Source organism: Xyrauchen texanus, chromosome 11 (genome assembly GCF_025860055.1).
Source record: "Xyrauchen texanus isolate HMW12.3.18 chromosome 11, RBS_HiC_50CHRs, whole genome shotgun sequence".
Taxonomy (NCBI): Eukaryota; Metazoa; Chordata; class Actinopteri; order Cypriniformes; family Catostomidae; genus Xyrauchen; species Xyrauchen texanus.
In genome coordinates, this window is record NC_068286.1 from 3,928,608 (window position 1) to 3,955,002 (window position 26,395).

Genomic DNA, 26,395 nt, shown 5'->3' on the forward strand with positions numbered 1-26,395 from the left:
TCCTCCCGAGCCTTCCAGGGCTCCGCATCTCAAGTCTCTCGAGCCTCCTAGGGCTCCTCCTCTTGAGCCTCATGAGCCTACCACAGCTCCGCCTCTCGGGCCTCCCACGGCTCCGCCTCCCTTGGCTCCCACGGCACCGCCTCCAGAGCCTCCTAGGGCCCCGCCTCTAGAGGCCCCTACGGCGCCACCTTCCTCGGCTCCGCCTTCGAAGCCTTCCAGCTCACCGCCTGAAGAGCCTCCTACGGCGCCACCTCCCTCGGCTCCGCCACTAGAGCCACCCTCGGCTCCGCCTCCGGAGCCTCCCTCAGCCCCGCCTCAGAAGCCTCCCTCAGCCTCGCCTCCGACAACCTCCAAGGTCCTTCCCGGCTCCGCCTCTCCCGGCTCCGCCTCCGAAGCCTCCCTCGGCCCCGGCGCCTTCCTCAGTGCCGCCTCCTGAGCCACCCTCGGCGTCGCCACCTGAGCAACCCTTGGCGCCACCTCACAAGTCTTCTACGGCTCAAGTCTCATTACACTTGTTCATTATTACACACAAGTCATACACTCATAACTTAAAAGTAATTATATTAATTGAAAGTCAATAACTGTAATCTGATTATAAGTATTTAAATTGTAATGCATTGCATTACTATTTTTTATTAAGATGTGATTAGATTAAAGTAACCAGTTTGTTTGTAATTGCATTACACCCAACACTGCTAAAGTTATCATTTAAACAGGGGTATCTATTTTTGGTAGTACTGGCACACTTGGTGCCCTCAGAAAGACAAGATATGACCAAAAAAAAAATAACTTTAATAACTCTGGTATGTCTGGTTATGAATTTCGAGCAATATGATCATTTGAAAATTATCTGAGGTAGGTGTCATTTTGTAAATGATGAGGTTGGCGCTACTCGTTAGGATGGTTTCAATTGAATGTACATTTCTCCCACAGCATTTTATAGAGACACTTTTTAGAAAAATAAAATGATCAATTAATTACATCTGTCATTTTTTTAGTTGCATTTTTTGTACCTACATATCATACATTGATGCTAATAAAGTCATGAATGAAAATCTAAACTGCATTTATAGGAACATTGCAACCTGCAGACATGAAATATATCTTTCTTCTCACTTAAAACTGAAACTGCTGTTTTTTTTCTTCACTTTTTCACTTTCTTTCAGAGAGAGAGAGCAAGAGCACTGCTGAAGACATATAGCCTCAAAGTCATAAAACAGCAAAAGGAAGTTTCAAAGTGAAATGGCATCAACACATGCAGGTCAGTTTATACCTCCCAACAAAAACTTGTATACTTATAAAACTAGAATTTTTATTTTGAAATCTAGAAGAGCACATTATAGATGGCCAGTTAGATGGCCAGTTAAGGAGCTGGTCAACTTCACTAAATAAAGTATTTCACAACCCTTTTCCATCAACTATTACTCTTGTGCCCTTGAGTAAATTGTTGTAGGCTACAGATATATTATTGCTGCTACTGGTTACACCAAATACTAAAATAATTGGTAAACAAGATTAATGAATCACAAGACCCTTGACTATCATGACGAATTGCATGATTGATTAAAGCAGTGGCCAATCGTGCATAGTGTTTAGAAAATCATGGGCTGCACACAACAATACCACAACAACAATAATGGCAACATCCATTTTTTCATCCATCCATTAATCCATCTTCAACCGCTTATCCGAAGTCGGGTCGCAGGGGCAGCAGCTCCAGCAGGGGGCCCCAAACTTCCCTATCCCGAGCCACATTAACCAGCTCTGACTGGGGCACACCGAGGCGTTCCCAGGCCAGTGTGGAGATGTAATCTCTCCACCTAGTCCTGGGTCTTCCCCGAGGCCTTCTCCCAGCTGGACGGGCCTGAAACACCTCCCTAGGGAGGTGCCAAGTGGGCATCCTTACCAGATGCCCAAACCACCTCAACTGGCTCCTTTCGACGCAAAGGAGCAGCGGCTATACTCCGAATTCCTCACGGATGACTGAGCTCCTCACCCTATCTCTAAGGGAGAAGCCTGCCACCCTTCTGAGGAAACCCATTTTGGCCGCTGGTACTCTTGATCTAGTTCTTTCGGTCATGACCCAGCCTTCATGACCATAGGTGAGGGTAGGAAAGAAAATTGACCGGTAGATTGAGAGCTTTGCCTTCCGGCTCAGCTCTCTTTTCGTGACAATGGTGTGATAGAGCGAGTGCAATACCACCCCCGCTGCACCTATTCTCCGGCCAACCTCTCACTCCATTGTCCCCTCACTCGTGAACAAGACCCCGAGGTGATTGAACTCCTTCATTTGGGGCAATACTCCATCAGTACGCACTCCATCAGTTTCCTGCTGAGAACCATGGCCTCAGATTTAGAGGTGCTAATCCTCATCCCAGCCGCTTCACACTCGACTGACAAGCGATTTAGTGAGAGCTGAAGGTCACGGACCGATGATGACATGAAGACTATATAATCTGCAAAAAGCAGCGACAAGATCCCCAGCCCACCGAAACGCACACCTTCCCCACCCCGACTACACCTCGATATCCTGCCATGAGCCCTGGCGGAGACCAACCCCCACATGGAATGAACGCGACTTTGTGCAGAGGACCCGGACACAGTTCTCGCTTTGGACATACAGGAATTGGATCGCCATAAGAAGGGACCCCCCCACCCCGATCTCCCGCAGCACCTCCCACAGTCTCTCCCGGGGGACCCGGTCATACGCCTTCTCCAGATCCACAAAATACATGTGGACCGGATGGGCATACTCCCAGGACCCCTCCAGGATCCTTGCGAGAGAAAGATCTGGTCCGTCGTTCCATGGCCAGGACAGAACATGCATTGTTCCTCTTCAATCCAAGGTTCAACAATCGGCCAAACCCTCCTCTCCAGCACCTTGGAGTAAACTTTACCAGGGAGGCTGAGAAGTGTGATACCCCTGTAGTTGGAACACACTCTCTGATCGCCCTTTTTGATGAAGGAAATCACCAACCCGTCCTGTCCCAGACTTCCACGCAATGTTGAAGAGGCGTGTCATCCATGACAATCTCATCAATCCCTGGGCTTTGTCACTGCAGAGTTATTTGACTACCTCAGTGACCTCCCCCAGGGAAATTGTCTGTCCAGATTCTTTCCCCACCCCCTGACCCAACAACCACCAGATGGTGATCGGTTGACAGCTGGCCTCAGATCCGACAACATGATTACAAAATCGATCATTGACCTTCGGCCTAGGGTGCTCTGATACCACGTACACTTATGAGCATCATTATGTTCGAACATGGTGTTTGTTATAGATAATCCATGCCTAGCACATAAGTCTAATAACAAACACCCACTCGGGTTCAGATCAGGGAGGCCGTTCCTCCCAATCACACCTTTCCAGGTGTCCCTGTCATTTCCCACATGTGCGTTGAAGTCACCCAGCATCACTATGGAGCCCTGTTCAGGACTCCAAGTTCTCCAAGAAGGCCGAATACTCTGAACTGTTTTTCGGTGCATATGCACAGACAACAGTCAGAGTTTTTCTCCCCACAACCCATAGGCGTAGGGAGGCGACCCTCTCATCCACCGGGGTACACTCAAATGTAGCAGCGCTCGGCCGGGGACTCATGAGTATCCCCACACCCGCCCGTCACCTCACACCCTGAGAAACTCCAGAGAAGAATAGAGTCCATCCCCAATCCAGGAGTACGGATCCAGAGCTAAGACTGTGCGTCGAAGTAAGCCCCACCAGATCCAAGTGGTAGCGCTCCACCTCCCTCACCAGTTCCGGCTCATTTCCCCCCAGCAAGGTGACCTTCCACATCCCTAGAGCTAGTCTTTGCCACCCGGGTCTGGTCCGTCGAGACCCACGGCCTTCACTGCCACCAATATGGCAGCGCACCTGACTCCTGCGGTTTCTCCAATGGCCTGGCTCCAGACAGAGGCCCCAGGCTTCCTCCGTGCAGGGTAACTCCTCTTCTTGCAAAGTTTTCTCTAGTGCAAAAAAAATCACACTTTACTCGCACCACATTTTCCGTAAGTCTCACTTCTTTTCTAGTGGAATTGCAAAATGCAAACAAATGTGTCCCCACTTATGATACACATCCACTCATGTAGAGATGCAATCTTTGTTCATTACAATAAAAAGTTATATGTATTTTATATCCTGGATTAACTGCAGAATCCATATAGATGCATATAGATGTCTTTTGTTAGTTGGCTGATTAAGGGTTTTGTTGGTAATTAATTGATAGTTGACGTAGTCCATCATTAGACCGAGGTGAAGCAGGCAGAGATCAGTGAGGTTCACAGATCAACCGGCTGGTAATTTCAGTGCGATCTATGCTAAGTTCAGAGTTCAGGCAGTGGTATATGATGTTTCCCATATCTTATGGTTGGAGTTGGCATCATCCTCTGAAGTCCATTGTAATATACTTAAGTGATGTCTGGCTGGCACCGGATGCATTAAGACTTCATCACTCAGCGACATATAGCAGTGGAGTCCGAAACCAAGCGGGAATGGAGCTGGATCTGGCTGACTCTGGTAACCTCGAGATATGAATCCAGAGGGGTATTCCAGAAAGCAGGTTAAGTAACTTAAGTTTACTCAGAATAAGCGGATTACCTCAACTTTCTGTTACAAAAACAGAGGTAACTTTCAAGGTATGTTAGTAGCTATAGCAACTTACTCTCTGAATATAACCTGCTCCAGAGTAGTTTATGTTCCAGAGTTACCCTTTTAATAGTGGCACAGTGGGCGAGAATGTTCAGATTACGCTCAATATTATACTTTTAAAGCAATATTATGGTAAATTGCAATCTTTACCTCCGGCATTTCCAGTCTCATACCGCAGATTTGCATTCAAAAGTGAACAAACTGTGTACATTGTGCTTTAACTTTTAATGGGAATGTTTTAAAACCGTAATATTGTTTTAATGCAGAACACATTGGAAAGGCCCCACACTCTTCACTGTGAAGACAGGGTTTTATGTATTTATATTTAGCCCTTCTAATAAATAATTTTTGTTCTATACATTTCACAGAATAACATTTTTATGGCACCCACATTCTATTTACAGTTCCTTCAGTCAATGATATTGATGTTATTTATAAAATGAAATTCCATTGTATCAATATGCAGGTAATGTCTGCTAATTAAAAGCTTAAGCAATTAATCACTCATTATTCTTCTTCACTAACTAGATAATAGGTGTTCTTTTCACAGACGACAGAAATAGAGGTAAGATATTTGATTTCTTATCACTCTAATTCATGTAGGCTACTGTACATATAAATGCACACATTTCCAGATTTGTACTTTATTATCTGAAAATATATATGAGACATGCTGTCATTTAGAGTCACCCACATGTAGCTGGTGGTCAGGTGATTCAATCAAAATATATATCTTTCTGATGCTCAGACCCCTCTACACCATTTTCTGCATTTCAATAGGGACCTATTATAGCTTCCCATTAACAAGGAAGTGATTAGTTACTAATGCTGAGATCATGAACATCTATAACGTATAGTCAGACACATGATCTTCAATTAAAACAACATAATTTCATTCCATACCAAGTTGCAGATGGACCCTACTGTACATGACAATACAACATAAAAGTTTGAATGGCACATCAAATGAGAAAAGAACAAAATGGACATGAAACTGCTATCACTGTCCACCTCTGATACAGCATATCTTCATCTTATGAATAATCATGTGTGGCCTACTAAAAAAACATTACATTAAATCAATGTAAAATGATGACAACTGTGGGAAATTAAAGATGATATGATTCTAAGTTTTTAGAAACCCCAACTGGGTACATCAAATTGTATTAAAAATAAAGGAGTGGTGGTGGCGTAGTGGGCTAAAGAACATAACTGTTAATAAGAATGTCGACCATTGTGTACTTGAGCAAGACACTTAACTCCAGGTTGGAGTTAAGTGTCTTATATTATATATATATATATATATATATATATATATATATATATATATATATATATATATATATAATCCTGAAATTATAATTTATATATATATATATATAAAAACTATTATCATAATATTAATATACTACTTATAATGAAGATCAGTCAAATAAATAACATAACAGTCGACCTATTAAACAATAATGTAGATGAGAGAGATCTATAAATAATGTTGAATTAAGCTTCTATATGTACATTAGAACTTTATAGTTTTATTAATTTAAAAATTCACCAATGATTCAGTATAATTTCTGTCACGCAAACTCTCAATCGTAAACCAATGTAATAATGCTTGTTTGCATTCATTAAAACTTCATGTTCTGCTTCACTTAAATATGCATATTGCATTCACTAGTTCTATGTATGTTTTTAATGGAAAGAAATGTGTGTTCCATGTGTTTCATTAAGTGGTTTGTATGTGGATGTACAGTATTGTCTGATAAGATGTATTTTTTATGACAGTGTCAAAGATGAATTTCTGTCTGAAGAGACAATAAAGTCAAAACACAGAAAAAGTCTAGGTTACATATGTATCATCCGTTCCCTGATGGAGGGAACGAGACGTTGTGTCGGAGAAGCGACACTAGGGGTCTCTCTTGAGCGCCGAATATGCCTCTGAACTATGAAAAAAGGCCAATGAGAAGTTGGCAGATAGTATTTTCATACCCCACCCCCGGACATACGGGTACATAAGCGGGCAAATACGCTGAGTTCATTCAGGATTTTTCTGAGGATCCAGAAATTGTCCGGCCACAACAGTGGCTCAGCTCAGCAAAGTAGCAGGGAGGACACAATGTCTCGTTCCCTCCATCAGGGAATGGAGGTTACATACGTAACCAAGACGTTCCCCGTCTGTCGCTCTCTCGATGTTGTGTCGGAGAAGTGACACTAAATCACGCCATGCTCTGAGCCGTGTACGTGTTCTGCTGACACAGGAGCGTGCAGGTATTTTACGTGCAATACGACCAGCTGTGTCAGACTGCACATACCTTTCCCCAATGCCCCATAAAAGTCGTCGGAATCCTTCTGGTTAACCTAGACAGGGGAAACCTCTTGCCAACCTGGGAACGGGCCAAGCTTGGCTGGGCCTCTTTTCTCTCTATGTTTCTCCGCATAGAGCAAGAATGGCCGGGGCCCTTACACGCATCGAAGGAAGGGGGTCTTACCCAATTTCCTATTTTTTACAAGGGGGAAAATACCCTGCGGAGACCACACCTACCCTGAAGGGGAGGTAAAGGTGGTGAATACATCACATGGGTTTTTAGGAGCTCTGGCTTGGTTGATTGTGTCTACGACGGCCGGTGGTAGACCAGCTAGATCTTCCGCGTCCCATCCAGGGGCCAGACGTGGAGGTTCCAAAGGTCTGGGTGCGGATGCCAGAAAGAAGGTCCTTCCTCAGGGGAATTCGCCAGGGAGGGGCTGTCGTGAGAAGCATGAGGTCCGTGAACCAGGTCCGAATGGGCCAGTAAGGAGCCACTAGGGTAACTTGCTCCTCGACCTCCCTGAAGGCTCACTGGGGGAAATGCGTTCTTGCGCAGCCCCGAGGGCCAGCTGTGTGCCAGTGCGTCTGCCCCGAGGGGAGCCTCTGTTCGGGCATACCAGAGTTGTCAATGGGAGGTCTCTCGGGAGGCAAACAGGCCTACCTGAGACTTGCCGAATCGTTCCCAAATCAGCTGGACCGACTGGGGGTGAAGCCTCCACTCTCCGCTGGGCAAGCGGTGTCGTGACAGTGCGTCCACTATCACATTGAGGTTGCCGGGGATGTGAGTGGCATGCAACGACGGGCGAGTCGTGACATGTGGCGGGAGCGTACGCCACCTTGGCGATTTATGTACGCTACCACAGTGGTGCTGTCTGACCTGACTAGGACATGTTTGCCCTGAACCAGTGGGAGGAATTTCCGCAGGGCAAAGAAAACAGTCAGCAACCCTAGGCGATTGATATGCAAGTGCAGCGGGGCCCCTCTACAGGAGCTTTTGGAAGAGTTTTAAAGGGACCATTGTGCCGGGCTTGAAAGAGGCGAGGCATTTCAGCACTGACTTCGCACGCTCGTTGGTGAGACGTGCTGTTATTGAGACTGAGTCTAACTCCATCCCGAGAAAAGAGATGCTCTGAACCGGGGTGAGCTTGCTATTTTCCCAGTTGACCTGAATCCCCAAGCGGCTGAGGTGCCTGAGCACCTGGTCTCTGTGCGCACATATTAATTCTCGCGAGCGGGCCAGGATGAGCCAATCGTCGAGGTAATTGAGTATGCGGATGCCGGCTTCTCGGAGCAGGGCATGAGCTGCCTCTGCGACTTACATGAAGATGCGAGGGGACAGAGACATGCCGAAGGGGAGGACCTTGTACTGGTACGCCTGGCTGTCGAAAAGTGTCGAGGCAGAATCAAGATGTGGAAGTACGCGTCCTTCAGGTCTACCACTGCGAACCAATCAAGATGGCGGACGCAAGTTAGGATGTGTTTTTGCGTGAGCATTTTGAACGGGAGTTTGAGCAGAGCTCGGTTGAAAACTAGGCCACCGCCTTTCTTGGGTACAATGAAGTAAGGGCTGTAGAGACCCTCCTTCATTTCGGTTGGAGGGACAGGCTCTATCGCATCTTTGAATAAAAGAGTAACGATTTCCGTGCACAGGGACTGCAGTAAAGCGGATGCCCACGAAGGGGGGCAGAATTGCGTAAAACTGAATTGCGTAACCGAGTCGGATGGTCCGGGCCAGCCAGCGTTATGGGTTGGGCAGTGAAAGCCACGCATCCAAACTCTGTGCTAGGGGCACCAAGGGTACGAGTATTTTTGATGTACCCAGCGGGGCATCGCAGCGGGGCGGAGCAGGTAGTGCAGCGTCGGGAGGCAAGGGTGCGGCCTGAGACTTTAGTGCTGAGAAAAAACTCAAAGCACTTACCTTGCTCCGCACACCTGGCAGGGTGCGGGTTCGTGACTGAGGAGGAGGTCCGATGTAGGCGTCCTCTGGACTCGTTTGGACCGCCCGGCCGGGGAACAGTCGTGGGGCTGAGGGCGAAGGAATTGCGTTCAGGAATGCCGGGACTGTTGAGATCTGGAAGCAAAGTGCCGTGAGAACGGCATTTGTGGGCCAGGTGACCCAGAGACAAAGGAAAAAGCTCTGTTATTGAGAATGTGGGTACCGCAGCCCCGGCTAGGGGGTGCAGCAAATGAAATAAATTCAACAAAAGATTCTCCTCCCGGATTGGTCTTACCACCTCCGGAGCTAACGCCTCGGACTCTGGGTCGAATGTCTCAGGAGCACCTGGGAGCCTTCCGGGTCCTCGAGGGGGTCCATGAGACAGGGGGCGTGCGCTTCCTATGGGGTGCTCGTCTGAGAGCTGGGCCCGGGTTGAGGCAGAGCAGGGTGTTTCTTATCAGCAGGAGGATGCCCTCGGCGAGCAGACAGGCATGGCACATGGTGGCAGGATGTGAGAGATCGACTCCGTCTGCTTCTTCACCGCGGAGAACTGCTGGGCGAATCCTCGACGGTGTCGCCGAAGAGGCCGAACTGGGAGACAGGGGCGTTGAGGAAGCGAGCTTTGTCGGTTTCACGCATCTCGACCAGGTTCAGCCACAAATGATGTTCCTGGACCACGAGCATGGCCATCGCCTGCCAGAGTGACTGCGCTGTGACCTTCGTGGCTCTATGGGCGAGGTCGGTCGATGAGCGCAATTCCTGCAGCACATCGGGATCAGGGCTACCCCCGTGCAGATTTCTGAGCGCCTTGGCCTGGTGGACTTACAGGAGGGCCATGGTGTGCAGGGCGGAAGCGGTATGTCCGGCGGCACTGTAGGCCTTCGCATTGAGCGAGGATGTTGTCCTACAGGCCTTGGAGGGGAGCACAGGACGACCCCGCCAGGTGGTAGCGTTTCCGGGGCATAAGTGGAGCGCAACAGCCCTATCCACCTGGGGAATCGCCGCGTACCCGTGGGCCACTCAGCCGTCGAGGGTAGCAAGAGCGGATGAGCTAGTGCGCTGTGACGAGTGGAGAGAGGTGCTCTCCATGATGAAGTCAGCTCATCATGCACCTCCGGGAAAATGGGACCGTGGGGGGCGAGGCTGTGAGCGGCGCCTGGACCCCAGGAACCAGTCATCCAACCGCGATGGCTATGGGGAGGATGGAGGGTTCCAATCCAACCCCACACCGGCGGCGGCCTGGAAAAGCATGTCGGTCATCTGCATGTCTTACTCCGCCTGGGGGTGCTGGCCCGAAGGCGGAAGCCCAGGGGAGTGTTCAGCGTCAGATGCCACGCTGTCAGATGCAGCGGCGAGCTCATCCACTTCGAGATCAAGAGGATAAGCAGACTGGCTGCGAGGCGAGCCGCTGTTACCTCGAGCACGGACGGGAATCAACGAGCGTGCTGGGGGGCGGGTGGTCCAAGGGGGCGTACCCACTGGAACTGCACCCGCTGCCATCCCCGAATCGCCTCCAGTGCCAGCCGCATCGTCCTCAATCCCGTGGGAAGAAGGAGCAATGTGGGGGGCGGATGGAGTGGCGTGCTTTCAGTTGAAAGCAAGCCGTGACCGCAACATTGTCATGGTCATGCCCTCGCAGTGAGAGCATGAGCCATCCACAAATGCAGCCTCGTGTGATCACTGCCCAGACACACGAGACAATGCCTGTGGCCGTCTGAAGCAGAGAGCAATCTACTGCATCCAGGAACAACACAGGGGCGGAAAGGCATCTTTAAAAAGACGTGTCCTGAAAAGGACGCTCAACGCCGCTGTGTTTTGCTCTTTTAGAGGAAATACTCTTTTACACAAAAGGGTAATCACTCTTTTAATAAACTCAATGAAGAGTTATTTTCTGCGCTGTCGAAGCGTCCAGGGACAAAGCTGCACTGCCGTGCAGAGAAGGAGAAAGCTGCTGTTATGCGTCAATCCAACAGCATGCAGAGCATCTGAGGAAAAGCAGGAACTGGTGTGTGACTCGCAGCAGACTGCATGCACTACCATCGGCTCCGAAGAAAATTTCTGAATGAACTCAGCGTATTTGCCCGCTTATGTACCCGTATGTCTGGGGGTGGGGTATGCAAATACTGTCTGCCAACTTCTCATTGGCCTTTTTTCATAGTTCAGACGCATATTTGGCGCTCAAGAGAGACCCCTAGTGTCGCTTCTCCGACACAACATTGAGAGAGCGACAGACGGGGAACAAACAATAACAATGATTTTTAACAAGGATCAATTGTATGGTGTGTGATTGTTATGCCAGTAAATCGGAACCTTAAAAAAACTTAGCATCAATTGAATAAAACATTTCACATTTAGGGGGCTTGTTTGCCCAGAGCCCCCGTTAATTTCAGTGTCAGGATGGAACACTAAAGAGGTGGAGATGATGAGAGATTTAACAGGTGTTTAAGTTTCTCTCTTTACCATGCCATTGGTACACAAAGCATTTGAGCTATTTCTGCCTTTCATGTCAAATGTGCTGCATTATGACTGATGGAGCATCAGTATTTGAAAGTCATCAGTACTAAAGATCACTCCAGCATCACTTGCTTGCAATATGTTGTCTGTCATGGAAGGAAGGATTCTTGTGGGTTTAGCCCCGGATGGCACTAAAGTCTAGCGATGGCCCTGACATCAACACATAAAAGCTGTGTTCTCCGACAGAAACAGTGTGTAATAAATCACTTTCTCTTTACAGTCTTTCTCAGCTTTCTCTTTTAATCCCTTAAATTGCTGCATTCAAATTTATGTGACATTTCAGAATGCCGCTTTCTTCAAAAGCTGATTACCTAGATCAACTATGACAATTAAAGAAAGCTCCTAATAGAGAAAATGTGGCCACTCTTGGAAACAGAGAAGAGACTCCACATATCATAATTTTGTCATAGTTGTTGCCGTTTAAAATATGTATGCAGATACATAGAAAGATGTGTGTTAGTTGGAAGACTGCATACACAGATGCTCTTGTGTTCACCATGGGGCTCACCCCAATTTAGGTCTATCCCACAAAGTCCAACATAAACTTGTGTACTAACTTATACAAGACAGGGAAATAGTAATATATCATGCAGTTTAGCTCATTCTAAAAGGTAAACTTTTTGTTCCCATAGAGAACAACCAATAAAAAAACAGAATGTCAAATGAATTCAATACAGGCTACATCCACATTAATCTGGATACATTTGAAAACAGCTTTTTTGTATTCAAAACGCTTGCCGTCCACAATGCCATTTAAAATTGTTTTCCTAAAGTTGCTCTTCCACATTGAAAATGTTTAAATAATCTTACTGCACATGACAAAAATTGCTCACTTGGTGCAATATACAGTAAGAACTACCTGATTAAGTCACGCTAACACATGGTATTAAAATGTGTCTTGTGTGATTCGATAACATGTGGTCAGACAAAACACAATGCTGTTTAAACCTGGTAAACGTAAACCACAAAAAAGTCATAACAGACTTTTACTGTATGAAACTGTATGAAAGGAGCTTCAGATGTCCGTGATTCTCATCTGTGTTGATCTGTGTCAAATACACTGAAGGAGATCTGTGAATTTCTCATGCTTGTTTTTTAATTTTCCAGTCTACTGTTTTTTATATATATATATATATATATATACGCTCGGAACAGCAAAGTTTAATCTCTTGTTTTAGTGCAGCTGTTGATTGACAGGTGAGGGGTGCAGATTTACTGGGAGGCATAAAGGACCTCAAATGCAATGCTGTCACATGAGTTTTTGATTCTTTGTATGTGTTTTTTGTGATCCAATCACAAAAAGTTTTAGACATGGTTAAGACTTGATTTCCTACATAAAACATAAAAAAAGGGGAAAACAGATGATCAATTAATAAGATGATCAATACATTTATTACAATAGGGGTGATTCATGCTTTGAGTTCTAGGGGCCGGGTTCAGGTTCAGGTTTAGGTGTAAATGGCATCTGCCACACAGTGCAGCTATTGTCACCCCAATAGTCTGGTGGAATCACTAAAATATACAACAAACTAGACAATAGGTGTCACTGCAGTGGTGTGGGATGTAAAGACGATGTGTGAATGTGTATTGTTGTCATCACAGTTCCAATTTGCGTTTTGTCCCACTCTTTTATTTCCATTTGATTTCCTGTTTCCACTCTTAATATTTCCTTTAATACTACTTAAAATAATATATAAAAAGTAATGTAAATGTTGATTACATTACAGTGATTTGGTCACGGTGAATGTCGGGCAGTGCAGAGAAATGTTTGATCTGAAGGCGGGGGCTGGCGATCACACGTATTCCGTATCTTTTATTCAAATAATGGTGTTACTCCAGTAATAAACACAATAAACATGCTGCAGTGATACCCATACTGTATGACAGCATTTAAATATGAGAGGAAATAATATCTGACACTATTAGCACCAGTGTGCAATTAGTATCTACCATTATTTGCACCAGGGTTGGGGTGCAAATAATATTTGCCATTATTTGCTCTGGGGTGTAAATAGCATACATTTGAAGTAATAAGTTTACATTCACTTTGGTTGAAGTCATTAAAACTCATTTTTTAACCGCTCCACAGATTTAATATTAGCAAACTATAGTTTTGGTGTTTAGGACATCTACTTTTTTTCCAATAGTTGTTTACAGACCGATTGTTTCACGTTTAATCGACTATATCACAATTCCAGTACGTCAGAAGTTTACATTAAGTTAACTGTGTCTTAAAGCAGCTTGGAAAATTACAGAAAATGATGTCAAGCCCTTAGAAAATTGCAAATTGATAAGATAATTGGAGTCAATTGGAGATATACCTTTGGACAGGTTTGGGAGGGTTACTTTTGAAATGTATTCCACTACAGATTACAGAATACATGCTGTAAAATGTCATTTGTAATGTATTCTGTTAGATTGCTCAAGGTCAGTAACATATTCTAAATACTTTGAATTACTTCTTCAGTACTGGTAGATTTTTTTCACTTTTTTTGACTACAAAATCTCTGCCAGTACAATGAGACAAAATACACATGTTAAAAATACATTCTCTGTTGTTTCTAAACAAGATAAATCTAATTTTTAGATATTTTTTAAGGAAAACAATACACAATTTATTATCAAGAATATGATGTTTGCCTTAATATCAAAGGTCTTACTTGAAAAAAGAAAAATTATGATCCAATGTGAATTTTCTTGATAAAAAAACATTATCATGTCTGGTAACGTGCATGTAAAATGGATAGAAATAGCATTTTAGCTTAGCATAATTGTTTTAGCTGACAATTTACACAAGGTTATTTATATTTCTTCTGCTCCAAACTTGCTTCAAACGTACTTCTCTGTCTGCTCGTGTGAATGTAACACATCATAAGAAAGTGTTTCACCGCTGTTCAAATGCACTTTGGATCATTTATATGTATAAATGTTTTCCATCTGAAAGAACTAAATATTAAATGAAACAAATGACAATAAAATGCAAAAGTAATCTCTTCAGTAAAATCTAAATATTTTTTTAATGTAACTGTATTCTAATTACCAAATATTTAAATTGTAACTTTAGTGGAATACAGTTACTTAAATTTTGTATTTTAAATACGTAATCCAGTTAAATGTATCCCGTTACTCCCCAACCCTGCCTGGATGTATTTTGAGGCCTTCCTTCAAACTCAGTGCCTCTTTGCTTGACATCATGGGAAAATCATAAGAAATTAGCCAAGACCTCAGAAAAACATTTGTGGACCTCCCCAAGCCTTGTTCATCCTTGGGAACAATTTCCAAATGCCTGAAGGTACCACGTTCATCGGTATAAACAATAGTACGCTTGCATAAACACCACGTGACCACGCAGCCATCATACCGCTCAGGAAGGAGATGCATTCTGTCTCCTAAAGATGAATGTAGTTTGGTGCAAAAAGTCCAAATCAATCCCAGAACAACTGCAAAGGACCTTGTGAAGATGCTGGAGGAAACGGGTAGACAAGTATCTATATCCACAGTAAAACGAGTCCTATTTGACCATCACCATTTTGGAGAAATGTCCTCTGGTCTGATGAAACAAATATTTAACTGTTTGGCCATAATGACCATCGTTATGTTTGTAGGAAAAAGGGTGAGGCTTGCAAGTAGAAGAACACCATCCCAACTGTGAAGCATGGGGGTGCACATCATGTTGTGGGGGTGCTTTGCTGCAGGAGGGACTGGTGCACTTCACAAAATAGATGGCATCACTAGGAAGGAAATTATGTGGATATAGATAATGGGTCTTTCAAATAGACAATGACCCCAAGCATACCTCCAAAGTTTGGAAAAATGGATTAAGGACAACAAAATCAAGGTATAGGAGTGGCCATCACAAAGCCCCGACCTCAATCTGATGGGTGAGCAAGGAGGCCTACAAACCGGACTCAGTTACACCAGTTCTGTCTGGAGGAATGGGACAAACTTCCAGCAACTTATTGTGAGAAGCTTGTGGAAGGATCCCCAAAACATTTGACCCAATTTAAACAATTTAAAGACAATTCTACCAAATACAAAGTGTATGTAAACTTCTGACCCACTGGGAATGTGATGAAAGAAATAAAAGATGAAATAAATAATTCTCTCTATTATTCTGATATTTCACATTCTTAAAATAAAGTCATGATCCGAACTGACCTACGACAGGAAATGTTTTCTACGATTACATATCATTTATTGTGAAAAACTGAGTTTAAATGTATGTGGCTATTGCTATGGTAAGTTTCTGACTACAACAGTGTACCATTATTTGCAAATATCATCTGCCTTTAATAAACCAAGCAAAATGCAACTGCATTTTGGCTGCATTTCATTTCATGAATTAATTGGAATAACGAGCAGGCAATAAGTGAAGAGCTCTGTGCGGTGTGGCACCCAGACTCTCATTGACAATGATATTGGGACTTGTAGTTCACGTTCTGTCCAAAATGGACCTCAACATAGGATGCTTGAATTTCCTCCCTGGCTGACGATTAGTGCAAAAGGTGTAACTAGTTAAGCTCAGTGTGAAAAGGCCCAAAGTCTAGCCTTGGGTAAACTAATCCTCTGAAACAAGTGGAATACAGCACCGAAGTGATGTTTCACATATGATTCAAGAGTGACATTTTGGTGGTGCAAGATAAAAGTCAATAGAGTGGCATTTCTTTGTGAGAGTGTTGAGGAATCACACAGACAAGCAGCTGTGAAATGCAGCGGTCACTTTAACAAACATGAAAATGCATACAGAATTTTGTTAAGGGTGATCATTATTGTTATCTGTAATTATCTTATGTTGTATTATTGTTTGAAAATAATAACTGCCAAGCCTTAAACTATTGTACATTTGTTACCAATAATTTTTTTTTTTTTACCAAGATTCTTCATTTCTTGAAGCTTCTACATGCAGCCTGATAAAGGGTCTTAAATGCAGTATGATCTTATTACAAAATTCATTCATGATTTATTTTGAGTCAAAGTTTTAAATGATTTACCCGAAAATGACACCTTGTGCACATATGAATGTCTTTATTCAGACTCTGATCTAAGGATTGTGCTGGTGGGTAAAACTGGATCAGGAAAAAGTGCAACAGGAAACACCATTCTGGGCAGAGATCAGTTTCAAGAAGATTTTGGCTCTGAGTCTGTTACAAGATGCTGTGAAAAACAGGAGAAAACATGGGTGGATAGAAACGTCTCAGTGATTGACACTCCAGGACTGTTTGATACATCAATCAATAATGATGAACTGAAGGAAGAAATAGAGAAGTGTGTGTACATGTGTGCTCCTGGACCTCATGCATTCCTGCTGGTCCACAGACTGGATCATAAATTCACAGAGGAGGACAAGAGCGCAGTGAAATGGATTCAAGAGAACTTTTCAGAAAAGGCTATGAAGTACATCATAGTTCTTTTCACAAGAGGAGATCTGTTAGACCAACCAATTGAGGAGTATATTGAGCAGAGCAAAGAGCTGAAACAGCTTGTTGAGAATTGCAAGGCTGGATATCATGTTTTTAATAATAAAACCAAAAACGAAGATCAAGTGACTGAACTGTTAGAGAAGATAGACAGAATGATAAAGGACAATGGAGGAGAACATTACACAAATGACATGTACGAGGAAGCCCAAAGAAAAATCTGTGAAGAAAAAGAAAACAAGAAGAAAGAAGAAGCAAGAGCAAAAAAGACAAAAAACTTTAACCAGTGTGTAGGAGCAGCAATAATATTATCAGCCATGGCATTTGCAGTTGCTTACAAAAATTCACTCATATTCAGACAGTTTGTAGATTTCAGTTGGAACATGTTTATCGATACTTTAATGGTTAAAAAACAGTATTAAAAAGTTCACCAAGTCTAATCTTTCTCATTTTTAACCTAACAAATTACGTTAAAATTATTTAGAAAAAAAGGATGTGTAAACCAAATCCAAAATGATATTTTATTTTGTGAAGGTGACCAGAGAGAGAGAGAGAGAGAGAGAGAGAGAGAGAGAGAGAGAGAGAGAGAGAGAGAGCGAGAGAGGAAATAAACAATTTTAACAAAAATTTTATAACACTCCTTTCCAGATGCAAAATCCATGCCTTTTACAATCAATTATTTGACTTCTAAAAGTGCCTTCACAATCACCTATAAAGGGAGTTAGATACAAATTTGGAAATGGATCACTATGATCCAGGTTAAAGAATTCACATCTTTAAAATTAGATCCTGCTAACCGTTGTACATGTCCAATAGTTGAAATTCCAGAGTTAAGAAGATTCTCTTCTATCACAGAGTAACCCAGTTCATTGGACAGATCCAAACGTGAGCTAAACATTAATGGCTCTTACAGCAACCAATACAAGGAATTTACACTCCTCTTTTATAATTTAAACAAAGCCCAGACTTTAAAAAGATTTCGATAAAAACAGGAAGCTTAGAGAGTTATAACTTTTAAGGATCCATACAAAATAAGGCTTTATCCAGTCATAATCCTTCAAACTCTCTCAATAAAGAGAAAGCTACAATTTTCAGTTTGCATCCTCTGAGCCTTTTAAAGTCTTTTTGAGTCTTTTTATGAATTGAATTCAGAAAGCTGCTTTTCAACTCTGCAAATGTACCAGTCAAACTCACAGGCCTCCAGTTCATAATCTCGTTTAAATCTCCCTTTTTCAGGAGTAAAGTAATAACTACTCTATGGCAGCTTTTTGGCAACAGTCCATGAATTAAACTCTGATTAAGAACTTCCAGTAGGTCTGGACCTACCCATGCCCAATTTTCTTTTTATAAAATCAATTGAAATACCATCAGTTCTGGGTGTTTTTCCATACTCTAAAGATATCTCTCTAGTTCCTCCTTCGACAATGCTTTACTAATTCCATTATTAACCTCTTCAGATACCTATGGCAAATTTCAAGAAAAACCTTATTCAGACCTTGTGTATCCAACATTTTACTCTTATATAAATCCTCATAAAACTTAACCGCTCTCTTCCGAATCTCTATAGAATTGAGCAAAAGGACTCCAGTTTATTAGCGCAGCACATGAATAAATCTTTTTTCCATATTAAATGTTTTTTTGAAAGTGCATCCACAGATTCAATACTCCGAAAAAGTTATATAATTATAGCACTGAAGAGGCTTTCTCTCATTACAAAAGAAAGCCACGAACGCAATGCTGTCATGGCTATGTTCTCGCACTGAGAACATAATCAATCATAAAATGCTGCCTGCGTGTGATCGCAGCCCAGGTACGCGTGGCAGCTTTTATGACCGTCAGAGGTGGGGAGAAATCAACCGCATCCATGGCGGAAAAACGTCTTTAAAAAGACGCGTCCTGAAAAGGACGTTCAACGCCGCTGTGTTTTGCTCTTTTAGAGGAAATTACTCTTTTAAATAAGATCACTCTTTTAAAATAACTCTTTCGAGTTGTCTGCGCTGTCGAATGCCCAGGCGCAAAAATGCACAGCCGTGCAAGAAGGAGAAAGCCGCTGTTATGCGCCGTCAATCCAACAGCATGCAGAGCGTCAGAGGAAAAGGCAGGAACTGGTGTGTGTGACTCGCAGCTGACTGCATGCACTACCATCGGCTCCAAAGACATTTTCTGAACGAACTCACCTTTTTGCTCGCTTAAATACCCGTATGTCCGGGGGCGGGGTATGCAAATACTGTCTGCCAACTTCTCATTGGCCTTTTTTCATAAGTCAGAGGCATATTTTGGCGCTCAAGAGAGACCCCTGTGTCGCTTCTCCGACACAACGTCGAGAGAGCGACCGAAGAGGAACTGGTTTTCATATGCATGTACCCAAGTATATTGTCTTTGTGGATAATGAAAATTTCTCCAGATATCATTAATATCATGTGATTTCATTATCTGAACTAACCTTTTACTTGATTGCATATGTGGCTCAATATGATTTCTATCGAAAGCATTTTCGGCACAATTAAAATCTCCCCCAAAAATAAAAAATAAACTCTCTGGATCACAGTCACTTAAAACTTTGCACAGAGTGTTTAAAAAAGCATTCTATCAATTGCAATGTTTAGAACATGAACACAAATTAATATAAAAAAAAAATGTTTTCATAAGAAGCTTTAACTTTTAAAAGTCTACAATTTCCTTGACTTTTTATGATGCCGGTATAAAACTTTTTGAAAACAAAATAGCAACCCCACCACTCACCGAGGTAGAATTACTACATTAATATCCCATTAAACTCCATCGCCCAATCTAAAGTGTTTGATAAATCACTATGGGCTTCTTGCATGAATAGAACATCATTCTTTTTCTGTGTCATTATCTCAAACAGCTGTGCCCTTTTCCTACTTTTTGTTGCTCCATTAATAGGAAAAGAGACACCTCCGAACATAACAAAGAAAATAAACATGAAGAAGAATAATAACCTTTAACCATTCTGAATATTTTCACTGATTTCTGATTGAGCATGTAGTCTGCGTCTTTTTAACCAATAAACTTCTTGATCAGAGAAACGGTTCTCACTTTTTGAAGTTTTTGCCTTCTTAATAAATTACAGTTCGTATGGGAAAAACTTTAATTTTAGCTCTAATTTTTTGTCACTTTATAAAAACTGTTTGATGTCGTCTACGCTGTATACTCTAAGACTAGAAAAAACACTCTGAGGTAAGCTACCTGTAACACTAACTTCAGATTCCTCACCTTCACTTTCTGACTCTGTATGGCTCACCTTCCGAACATCAAGTCTTTTTATCTGTTTACTAGTATTTCTTTTAATTGATTTTCTTTTTTTAGGTGCTTTAGAAGAATAGTCTTCCAATTCAAACACAGAACCCTCAACATTCACATTTATCGCGTTTTGTTCGCCAAATTCAAACACACGGTCATCTTCTGATTCATTCGTTCGAGCTGTAGTCTGATCACTCTCTACGAGACTTTTACTCTCTTTTTCTTCAACAAACTGGTTTGACTGTTGTTGTCTTATTTGTATTTCTCTCCGCATATATAAAATCTGTGGTCGCACGAGCTACACTTCTGCATTTCTGCATCTACAGCGGAAATTACATTCTGCAATCATCCACCAATTGCACTGTCCACTATCCACTTTCCTAGGGAAATCGTTTTCAAGATGTCCATTTTCCCCACAACCAAAACGTCTCGGGTTACTTGAGTGTAACCCTTGTTCCCTGATAAAAGCGGAACGAGATGCTGCACTGGAAAAGTGATTTGGGAACAACTTTAGGTGTGACCAGCTGTGAATATGTGTGCAACACGTCAATGAACATTGACCGGAATTTATAGCCTCTGCCAGTGTAATCATTGGATGCACCTGGGGCAGGGCTATATATAGATACGTCACAGGAGCATTGTCAGGTATTTTGTCTGAAGAGCAGTCCTAGGGCATCCCAGTGCGGCAATGAAGTGCAGCATCTTATTCCGCTTTTATCAGGGAACAAGGGTTACACTCAAGTAACCCGAGACGTTCCCTTTCAAAAAGCTACACTTATGATGCTGTGCTGGAAAAGTGTTTTGGGAACGAGAATACCCACGTCGCTGCATTGTGGCTGTCTGGACCCCCTAAGGTTGTGTAGTGTGCTCACAAGAGCATGAGAGGTCTCAGACATGAGCTTGAGATGTCGACTCAAGGACATAAGAGCCCGGAGTGGCATGAACATCCAAACTTTAGAATCTAATGAATGTGTGCGGAGAGGACCAGCCTGCCGCATCACAAACATGCTGCAGAGGGACACCTCTAGCCAGGGCTTCAGACGAGGTGAGCCCTCTGGTAGAGTGAGCCTGATACCTACTGGCGAAGCTTGACCGCGTGCTTCATAGGCCAGGGCAATAGCGTCCCTCACCCAATGAGACATAGTCTGCTTGGTGGCGGCCGCCCCCCTGATGCGGCCCCCATAGCAAACAAATTGTTGCCCTGACTTACGCCACTGGCTAGTGCAGTGGACATAATTCTGAAGGGCAATGTGTTTTTCGTTTTCGTTAAAGTTTGTGAAGTCTTTCGTGCTCCTGCGTTCTTAATGGCAGGGAGCAGAAGGCTTTGAGAGTGACCAGGTGTAAGGTCGAGAAAGCCACCTTAGGCAGGTAGTCAGGATGAGGGTGCAAAATTGCTTTGGTCATTCCTGGGGCAAACTCTAAACAGGCTGGCAAGACAGACAGAGCCTGTAGGTCCCCAATTCTCTTTAGAGAGGTAATCGCCATAAGAAAAACCATCTGGAGAGTCAGAAGTCTGTCCAGTGCTGACTCTAGAGGTTCAAAAGGGGGAGTCTCAACCAGACCCTCAAGTACCCCCATGAAGGGGTCCTGGTCCTAGCAGAAGGCGTAAGTCACCTAGCTCCACGAATGAAGCGAGCGAGTAGAGGATGTCTCCCCAATGGCACCCCGTCCATCAAGGCGTGCCAAGCCGAAATATAGACCCTGAGAGTGGCGGGGCATATGCCTGCTGACAGTATTTCCTGCAGAAAGTCCAGAACTGAAGCAATCTGGCAGTTTAACTGGATCTGCATTATGTGTACTGCACCATTTTTCAAAGACACCCCATTTATTGGTGTAGATTCTTCTGGTAGAGGGAGCCCTAGCACTTAAAATGGTCTCGATAACCTCAGGAGAAAACCCTGTGTCCCTCAGTTTGTACCCTTCAGGGGCCAAACATGAAAGGTTCCACATTTCGGACCGGGGACGAAATATTGAGAGATATTAACCATATCCTGTTCAGCCAGCGCGGCGCTATCAGTAAGAGGCAGGACCCTTGCTGGCGAACTCTGGCCAAGACCCCCGGGAGCAGAGAAACCAGGGGGAACGCATACAGACACATTCAGGGCCATGTATGCGCCATCGCGTCCAGACCCAGGGGGGGCTGGGTGACTCAGAGAGAAGTAGAGTGGACATTGCACTGTCTGAGAAGAGGTGAAAAGGTCCACTTCTGCCCTGTAAAATCTCACCCAGATTTGTTCCACTACTTCGGGGTGGAGTTTCCACTCCCCCGTCTGTATTTTCTGTCTGACAGTAAATTTGCTCCCACATTAAGGCATCCAGGGATATAAACTGCCCAGAGTGACTGGAGCTTGCCCTGGGCCCCAAGGAGAATCCGACGTGCCAGAAAATCCAGCTGACATGAACGTCGACCTCCTTGATGGTTTATGTAAGAGACTGCTGTATTGTCCACCCGCACCTAGACATGGCAGCCTCTGGAGGATGTATTTCAGGACCAGAAATACAGCCATCAACTCGAGACAGTTAATGTGACAATCGAGCTGAGGACACTCCCATTCCCCTTGAGCTGGATGACCACTTAAGACAACTGCCCAGCCCATCAGGGAGGCGTCTGTCTTTAGCAAACTGAGATGGCAAGACGCACCTAGAGTGGGACCCAAAGTGAGGAACCGGGGTCTGAACCACATAGAAAGGGTATGTAGCATGTGGTGCGTAACCCTTATCAGCCTAGGGGATTGGCCCTTGGATGAAATCCCCTGGCTTTGAGCCACAACTGAAATGGACTCATGTGCAAAAAGGTCCAAAGGGATCACCGAGGACGCAGTTGCCATGAGACCTATTAGTCATTGATACTGACGAACAGTGCAACCTTGGCCTAGCCTGACTTTGCTCAGGGTGTTCTGAATGGACTCGATTCGAGCGGGAGACTATTGTGCCCACATTGTGATCGAAATTCCATACGATCCCCAGATAGGTAGTTTTCTAAGTGGGAGAGAGGACACTTTTCTTGGCGTTGACCCTCAACCCCAGAGAAACCAGATGAGCTAAGATGATATCACTGTGCTGTAATGCTGTAATCTTGTGACTGTGCTAATATCAACCAGTCGTCAATGTAATTCAGAATGCGGATTCCCCCCAGTCGCAAAGGAGCTAGTGTTCCATCCATGCATTCTGTGAATGTGCGGGGTGATAAGGCTAGACCGAACGGAAGAACACAATATTGGAAAGCTTCGCCCCCAAAGCGAACCTCAGGAACTTTCTGTGTTGTAGCAGACTTTCTACATGAAAGTACGCGTCCGTGAGATCGATCGTGACCAACCAATCGTGATGTTGGATTTGAGATAGGACCGTCCTGACGGTTAGCATCTTGAACTTGAACACCCTCAGAGCGATTCAAGTCTTGAATGTCTAAAATCAACACAACACCCATCCTTCTTGGGAATCAGGAAGTATCTGTTGTAGTAACCTGACTCTCTCTCTCTGGAAGGAGAACATGTTCTATGGCCCCTTTGACCATGAGATTTGCAGTTCTTTCCACAGTAAATATGCTTGCTCCAGTTTCACGGTAGTGGGAACCACACCATTGAAACACGGAGGATGGCGAATGAATTAAATTCTGTAGCCTTTTCTACTGTTCTTAGGACCCACATAGAAACACCTGGCAGTAGTTTCCCGCTGCAGGTTCTATGAGATGGGTATCGATTCAGACACTTCCTGTTGAGGGGATGTCGAGTGTCCCGTGTCCTGGACTATGGCAGGAAGCAATGGAACACCCAACATTTAGCTGTAAACCGCTAACTCCCGAAACACCAGAGGTGGCGGGAATGGAGCGGTTTTGTTGGGGTATCAAGAGGGTACAGGTGGATGTTTCACGTGACCCGTCCCAAGGGGGGGCTACCCCCACAAGGCCGTCAGGGTTTTTTCCTTTTTTAGAAATAACTACCCTGAGGTCTTGCTTTGGGGGCTGTTGAGGGTGACGAACCGGCCTCCAGTCTTTCGAGGGGGAGCACGATTCGCCATGCTTTGTTTTTGAGCCTCCCGTCTAGAAGGACCGGGGTGGGGCTGGGTGGCTGACGGCGCCTCCCCCTGAGTGTGGCGAGGAAGGAATTTTTGCCTCCTGGAACCTGGTGATAACTACATTCATAGCATCACCAAATAAGCCAGAGGGCGAAACTGGGGCATCGAGAAGGAAAATTTTGTCCTTATCTCTGATGCCCGAAAGGTTGAGCCATAAGTGTCTCTCCATGCTGAGCAAAGCAGACATAGTATGGCCAATGGCGCGAGCAGTCTGCTTGGTTGCGCGGACAGTGTGTTGCCCGCACTCAGGTCCTTCAACAGATCAGCCTGGTACACCTGTAACACTGCCATAGTGTGCATGGCAGCACCAGCCTGACCTGCTGCCGAATAAGCCTTCCACACAAGCGTGGAGGTGGTCCTGCACGGCTTCGTTGCTAGAGTGGGTATCTTTAATGATGATGTCGAGCCAGGCAAGAGATAACCCGCAAGTATCTCTTCTACCAGCGGCATCAATGAATAGCCCTGTGTCTCAGCACCTACGATAGTTGAATATGTCGATGTCAAGGGCACGAAGACACAGGAAGTAAAAAGATTCCTCCATGAACGAGAAAACTTGTCATGGAGGTCATCAAAGAAAGGAAGGGACTAATATAGCGTTCCCTTCCTCTTTTTTTTTTTAGCCACCAGACAGAAATCTGTCTTCTAGTTTGGAGCATTTGGGGAAGGGGTCTCTTGTTCGCGTGGCCAGTCTAGCTGTAGTCTGGCCACAGCCCGTGTAACCACCTCAGCCGCTTTATTATTGTGTGTGGAATGTACAGAGGTTCTGCGCCCCCCTCGTGAAACGAAGAGGCGCCGAGGCGCGCTTCAGGCTTACGAGAAGGATCAGATGGATCTGGGGAGAGAGCAAGCGATAGAGACGGACCCGTCTCTCGCTTCTCAACCAGATATATGCGAGAGCCCCACGATGAAAGAGTGCTGGCTCTTGGAAGTAAGCGAGATGTGTGTGAAGCATTTTGACTGTAAACAGATCGCAATGCCTGCACCCACCCTGCCGCAACGAAAGAGCAGCATGCTCTTCCCCCAAACATACAAAACAAAAACCGGTGTGTGTCTGTTCAAACTGTTTGCTTTGTTTATCAATCATTATTTTTCTTTTTTTTTTTAAGAAAAGAGAAAGGGAAAGGTTTCTGAGCACTGCCTAACAAATTCTAACTCCTAAGAGAGGAGAGAAAGTTCTGACAGGCTCGTGAAGCAAACACACACACAGAGTGATCTGAAGACAAAAGATCTGACGATGCTCCTGTGACGCATCTATTTATAGCCCTGCCCAGGTGCATTCAATGATTACACTGGCAGAGGCTATAAATTCCGGTCAATGTTCATTGACGTGTTGCACACATATTCACAGCTGGTCATACCTAAAGTTGTTCCCAAAGCGCTTTTCCAGTGCAGCATCATAAGTGTAGCTTTTTGAAAGGTAACATTGTGTTCATTGTGGCAAAAATCATATAATTGAAATCCGCTTTGTGCGGAAAATTTTGAGTTAAATCCAACGCTTTGACATTATCTTTTCGAATCATATAGACATAACCTCTAAAAGACACCACGTGTTTTAGTATAGAAGATTTACTCCCATTGGGATCATCTTTATCGTTGAAACCAATTTACCATATCTGGAAAGCATCTCTACTTAAACCTCATTCTTAATAAAGGGTGGCACGTTGGATAACATTACCCTTTTCAAAGGTGTAGAAAGACAAAAAACCTCTGTAAAATGACACAAATTTCAACACCATTCTCCACCAGTTGATTTGCCATTTCAATTATCTTGACGAAAACAACAACAGCACAATTCATCCGCGATGCTGACAAGATACCCTCATGGCCAATTAACATGCCAATAGCTAAACTACATTCCTCAACAATTTTGTCAATTTTCAATTTCGACTGCATGCCGTCTCGTTAAGAACCCGAGATTCTGCACACCTGGAGTCGCCATGCTCCCAGTACAAACACTGGGAGCAGAGAACCCTGAGAATTAACAACTTTGTTAATAAAAAAACAATAAACCACCCATAAAGAAAAAAGTCCTAGCTGACAGACGAGAAAAGAATGAATTAAATACTGTAAGATGAAACATGACATTTCCACCAGATGTTTCCTCTGCATAAAGACTTTCACTAGTTAAAGACATGTCTGTTTTTGGATTGATCAATAATGTGTATGCTTTATGGTGTAATCTCAGTCTTATGGACTGTTTGAATAATCCTTTAAAATGTAGGTAATGAGGATAAAAGTAA

At 44.0% G+C, this 26,395-nt stretch overlaps 1 protein-coding gene across 1 annotated transcript; it reads left to right on the top strand.

The window, feature by feature from the left end:
* The first annotated feature begins 4,488 nt into the window (after positions 1 to 4,488).
* Positions 4,489 to 17,239, top strand: LOC127652034 (GTPase IMAP family member 9-like). Its single transcript, XM_052138094.1, has 2 exons — positions 4,489 to 4,513; positions 16,434 to 17,239. Exons 1-2 carry the CDS (start codon positions 4,489 to 4,491, stop codon positions 17,237 to 17,239), a joined length of 831 nt encoding a protein of 276 aa, XP_051994054.1.
* The last annotated feature ends 9,156 nt before the right edge of the window (positions 17,240 to 26,395 follow it).

Excerpts from the sequence above, each read along its gene's own strand:
- LOC127652034 (XM_052138094.1), top strand. The coding sequence starts at position 4,489 with ATGGAGCTGGATCTGGCTGACTCTG. Across the intron at positions 4,514-16,433 it reads GCTGGATCTGGCTGACTCTG|ACTCTGATCTAAGGATTGTG; the intron begins GTAACCTCGAGA and ends GTCTTTATTCAG.